Source organism: Myodes glareolus, chromosome 24, assembly GCF_982192425.1.
Source record: "Myodes glareolus chromosome 24, mMyoGla1.1, whole genome shotgun sequence".
Taxonomy (NCBI): Eukaryota; Metazoa; Chordata; class Mammalia; order Rodentia; family Cricetidae; genus Myodes; species Myodes glareolus.
In genome coordinates this window covers 11,339,135-11,345,134 of record NC_142049.1, presented here as the reverse complement: position 1 = coordinate 11,345,134, position 6,000 = coordinate 11,339,135, and the positions used below count along the sequence as shown (strand labels likewise).

The following is a 6,000-nucleotide window of genomic DNA, read 5'->3' as shown; positions in this document are numbered from 1 at the left end:
CAGGAAGATTCTGAACATTATGGCTCTGGACTGTGCCAGGATTAGAAAGCTCAATTTGATTTTTCCCTGTAGATTTTTCTGGGCATGTGTTTGGGAAGGTTTGCCAGAGAACTCATTCTGGTTTTTCCAGAGTTCCTTGTGTCTTCAGACTGTGATTTTTTTGGGGGGAGGGTGCTACTTTAAACAAAATCCATCTAACAAACCTTTGCTGGATGGCTGAGCAGTCTGGAAGACGGTATGCCACTTAAGAACTGCCATTACTGAATTCCATCAGCCACAGTAGAAGATGCTGTCTGCCTTATTAGAAAATTTGCTCCCCTCACCCCAGTAGAGATTTATCTTCACTCTGAGTACAGAATACTTGTACAAGTACTTGAGCTCTTGTTCCTCACTACTCCTCTGACTGCCTGAAAAGTTAGGGTCTCTTCAAAACTTTGTTCTTAACTCAGCATAATTGTAAGAAGTGATGTTCACAGCCAGTGAAGATCCAAACTATAATATACCTTCCAAAATTTCCTAAAGCATTTAATGACTGTTAGCAATTATATTTCAGACTTCACACAGCTCTAACAAAGGAGAAAGACAAGGCATTAATAAAAATAAAATTACATTTGGAAACAGTCACAAAGACTATATGTATTGTTGGAAGCCTATTTTTTTTTTGTAATGATCTTAGTGTCCATGGCAGAATATCTATCCACTTCCTTATCAACACAAGAAAGTCAAAGACTTTTGGCAAACTCTGTGAGGTTTAAGAAGCTGCACTTTAACATGGTATTTGTGGGCTTGGTAAAGAAAATCTACAATTCTAGGCCACAGGAGGCAGAGTCAAGAGGATTATATGTCAAAGGCTAGGCTGAGCTAAATAGCAATGTCCTATCTCAAAACACCAAAAACCCAATAAACGTACAAAAAAATCTCAACAACAAAGTAACAAAAGACGAATTCATAGTGCATGTTTCTACAGTGTTTCTTTCCTTCAAGGGTAGAGAAAATGTTATTTTAGTCAGTTGAAATAAATAAGAATACCTGCGAGGTAGAGGCAGGCAGATCACTGTGAGTTTAAGGCTAGCCTGGTCTACATAGCAAGTTCCATGCCAGCCAGGGCTATATACAGAGACCCTATCTCAAAACAAAGAATAGGTTTTAACATACAAGTCTTAAGACTCAGAATGCCCAGAGAAGCTGACTAGACAGCTAACATCTTAGGAGATTAGATGCTGTTGGTACTCTTAAGTTGCTCTGGGAAAAGCAGAATCAACGAATCTGTGTCTTGGTCATGACTATTAGCTTCGAGACTCAGTATGCAGCCTCTTGCCCTTTGTCTAAATTACTGTCTTTATCTGTGTAAGGAGCTTATAACTGCTGGGGTCTTTTTGAGCCTCAAACAGCTTCTGGTTTGTGACACTGTGGTAGAGCTCCGATTGCCTGTCACGTTACTTTTAATAGATGTCAACTGTTTACGAAGTATAACAGCTTCACATCATTGTGAAACATCCAGAGAGGTTCCGAAGAGCTACTCAAATCTAAACAGCGCATAGTTCACACACTAAGCGACTATTATTCAGCAGTAAAGACCCATCAACATTTCCAAATGTAGGAGACACACAAGAAATAGTTTAAATATGTAGACATTATCCAAACTCCCTCTTTATTTCCTGTATGGATCTGAGGGTTCATTAGGTCTTGTCAGAAGTTTAAAAGGTTTTTTGTTTTTTTTTTTTTTGCTTTATTTTCACTTGTGTGTTCATGTGTGTGTAGAAGCACAAGCAGGTACCAAAGCCAAAGGTGAGAGTTCAACCTTGTCTATGACTTCTCAGGAACACTGTCTAACTCGGCTTTGACATGGGTCATTCAGGGACCAGGAACTTGTCCACTGAGCTACGCTGATTGAGCAGCGAACCCCAGGGATCCACTTGTCCCTGCCTCCCTGGGCTGTGATTACAAAGGTGTCAGCCTGACGGGCTCATTTTTCTGACACGGATCCTGAAGGCTGAGCTCAGGTCCTCCCGTCTGTACAGCAAACACTTTTGCAGCCGACCTCTCCTCCCTGCTCCCTAGGTTGTACTCTCGGTGAAATATTTTCAGTGTTTTTCCTCCTTAAAGAAGTACTCCCATGGGGCAGAGATGCTGCTAACGGAAGGACTCACTGACAAAAATTCCCTGGAACACACAGAAATTCCATAGTACTCACTGAAAGAACATTTATTTTAAAATCTTTAAAATTCCCGTTGTGTGTTCATACGATTTTGTAATTTAAAAACAAGCCTACACTTATACATAGATTTTGACATGAAACATCTGGTTGCCTTGTAGAAGACCAGCAAAATTCATTATGTGGCAACTTAACCATTGCTCACAAAAGTCTTACTTAACTAAGTACTTTAAAAAGAGGTTCAGTGGTTGGTAGAGAATATGAAAAGAAAAAAAAATCAAAGGCGGTTTTAAATTTGAAGGCAACAATCTTCATGGAAACCTCGTGACACGCTTCTGAAATTGCTGTTCTAGAAGTCTCAAGCCTGTGAAGAAACCACTGCAGAAGTAACGAGGATTCATACGGAACACTGGGCGCTGTGCCCTACAGTTTAGGAATGGGTACGGCCGCCATGGCTATACTCTCAATGGCACACTCATCAGTTCCTCTGCGGATCCGGAAGTAGCCTCTCTCTCCCCATTGGGTGCCCCAGCTGTTCTTCACAATCCAGTAGGCTATACCCGTGTCCGGATCCCTTCCATAGCCCACGAGCAGAACAGCGTGATTTGTCAGCTCGAAGGGGTTGAAAGGGTCACTGAGCCCGGTGTGGTGGTAGATGCCACTGTGGTAGTGCAGGAAATCGTCATGGACTTCAAAAGCAACCGCCATGGGCCCGTGCTGGACCAGCTCAAGCTTCATCAGGGCTTCATTGCAACCACCGTAGAAACCACCCACGTAGTAGTACTGTGAAGTATAGTAGCGGAGACAGTTCTCCTTCGGTTGGCAGGGAGCATCTGTGGCTGTGTAAGGGAAGCAGTTTTCTTCCACCACCCCAAAATCTTGGGCGTACTTTCCTGCGATGAGGTACGGGAACCCTCCATCACAACCTAAGAATGAGAACACGCATGGTTATTACACTTCCGCTGGAAGAAGGCGGGCCCAATTTCTGCTATGTCCTGCTTTTTTCTTCTCTGTTCTCTGGAAGTTTTTCTGGGTTTAAAGAATCACCTCATTCTCCCTCCAGATATTCATCTAACAATCCCCCGACCATATATCTTTGCTAGGCATTCACTCAACACCTAGTAAGGAAGGTAGCAACTCTAGGTTGAGTGATGGAGGCGTGGAAACCAAAATAGGTTCAAATCCAAAACCCCATGAACCACTGAATGCCTCAGTACCTCTTCTTTCTTATCTGGAAAATGTAGATGGTGACAGCGCCACCCTCAAGTTGTAAAGTAGGCATTTCACATATAGTCATTTTAGTGAGTGCTGTCATTGCCACATAGCCCCTTCCCCAACACACACCGATTCTTTCTCAATCAATTCTCCCATCTCCATCCTCACCCTGGACCTACAACACACATCAGTAGGTCTGTATCTCCATCGTTATTCTCATCCTTGTACCTACTTAACTGTTGTTTCTGTTGCCTAATTGTACACTTCACGAGCATAAGGATACTTTTGATAGCTTCCACCTTCCGGGGTCTAGATTCCACAACATGGCATGCAGTAGCTCTGAGAGAAAGAACAGCTCACGGACTGGAGAGATGGCTCATTGGTTAAGAGCACTGGCTACTCTTCCAGAGGACTAAGGTTTAATTCCCAGAACCCACATGACAGCTCACAACTGTCTGTAACTCCAGTTCCAGGGGATCTGACACTAATGCACATAACTATAATTAATTACTAAAAAGAAACCTTAAAACCTTTTGGGGGCTGGGCGGTGTTGGCACACACCTTTTAATCCTGGCACTGGGGAGGCAGAGACAGGTGGATCTCTGAATTCGAGACCAGCCTGATCTACAGAGAGAATTCTAGGACTGACTCCAGAGCTACAGAGAAACCCTGTCTTGGAAACACCAAAACACACAAAACAAAATCTCCTCCACACCCCCAAAAATGAACAGCTCACTATAGTGAGCCAACAGCAGTTTCACTGGAGACCAGTAGCCACCTCTAGACTGGCATCAGGAAACTTTACAATGATAGTACTTTAAATAGGATTTTCTTCTAAATCATATCTGACTCTCCTCTATAGCCAGTTCTGAAAGGCTAAGTATAGAATGTTAAATTCTCTTAAAAACAAATAGATACGATAGCTTTATTAGGAACTGCATCGTGAAAAAAAGATCACCATTGGAACCTAAAGTTGTAATGCTTAAAAGCTGTCTGATTTCCAAAGAAAAATTTCTCGTACTCATTTTTATGCTTTTAATAAGGTCTATGCCTTATTCAAACAGTTTGTGCACTGTTAGGTGGTACTGTAAGAGGCATACTGACAGCTCGCTATAGGAAGCAGTAGACTCCATGATAAACTGTCCCCTGGTAATTGATTGGGCTAGGTTCACACCAGGCTTTTCTGACTATACACACTGTACTCTTCTGCTCTGCCACCCCCTTTACTTTTGCCAGTGATATTTGCTGACATGCAGCCAAATAGCTCATAACATAGCTCTGAAATATAGCCTTTACCTTGGGCATACTTGCTACAAGATACAACCTCTTGAGGACTCAGGATTGGGGTCTGAGTATTGTTGGTTAGTATACGGATTCTTGATTCTAGCATACCCATAGAGGCAAATGAGTAACAGCTTCCGCAAGATTCTGTAGATGAAGAAAAAAACAATACATATACATATATTATTTATTTATAATCTCACAAAGAAACATGAAAACCTGAGTGAATGAGACACCTCAATATAGATTCATAATAAATTTTTTAAACAAAAATCAGTACAATATAGAAGACTGAATTTTCAATCACTGATCCTGAGATACTTCTTGACAGTGATGAGTGGGTTTATGTCTATAATAGATTTAGCCAACAGACTGAGAGAAATATGGTGGGACACATGTGAGCTAAACTTAAAAAAAAATCTCTAATGCAGTGGAAAGTTTGAGTTCACTAAAATTTATATTGAAATTCCGAGCTCTGATTCTAGGAGTTGGAGGAGTCCTTATGAGTGGGATTCATGTCCTGGAAAAGACACCCTGGGATTTACTGGACAAGGCCAAATGAATTTTGCTGTGCAGACAGTTGCCATTATAAGAAAAGGAGAAAGGCTGTGTGCTGAGATGGTGTATATAAGCAGTGCTATTTTTCTGTTTCCTCAAATTGCATGGGTAAAAGAAATAAGCATATGTAACAACATATTGTAAACCCGACTTCCCCTTGCTATAATCTTTAAACAAAGCAATATAGCTTTATATTTCTATTGTCCCACAGCCTCCCTCATCTTTGCCATTGCTACAAAGATTACATGAAGATTATGCCTATATCACATCCAAGATAAAACCATCTCTACACAAGATGTATATCATTAATTTTATTATTTTAGCTTCACAAAACTATTTAAGTGCTCAGCATTCCACTATGAATCTAAAGATTTGTGAAGTCAATTTAACTAATTTTGCATAGAGGTATGTTCAATAAATCTAATTATTAATAATTTGGTAGCTACCTTCTGTACAGAAAAGTACTATGAAACTATTATGCCTTTAAATGTTAGCAAGAATACTGTCTTTCTTTCTGCAGGTAATGATTTATGAACTCCCCCGGAGGGAGAGAATAGCAAAGACTCTGTTCAAACTCCACCATCATAAACCCTGCTTGAAATACTTAGATTGTTGTTTCTTGCACTAAGCTGGGTATTTCCCCAAGGGCTCTTTATCTTGCCACGTGATACCGGAAAGGAGTTCAGAGCATGTTTGTGGAAAGAATGAGTCAAGAGATAACAAGTAGGTACATTCTTGCAACTGAGAAATGAAGCAAATTCAAGGCAAACTATCAATCATTTATTTTTAAG

The 6,000-nt window shown here is 40.8% G+C and overlaps 1 protein-coding gene across 1 annotated transcript in view; it reads right to left on the bottom strand.

Moving 5' to 3' along the window:
* Positions 1 to 2,179: 2,179 nt before the first annotated feature.
* The window catches only part of Ctsc (cathepsin C), a 35,106-nt gene continuing 31,285 nt past the window's right edge, over positions 2,180 to 6,000 (bottom strand). Inside the window, exons 6-7 of the mRNA XM_048435233.3 lie at positions 4,667 to 4,798; positions 2,180 to 3,081 (exon numbers count right to left, since the gene is read on the bottom strand). Coding sequence (XP_048291190.3) covers positions 2,579 to 3,081; positions 4,667 to 4,798 — 635 coding nt within the window. The 3' untranslated portion in view covers positions 2,180 to 2,578. The remainder of the gene's footprint in view (positions 3,082 to 4,666; positions 4,799 to 6,000) is intronic.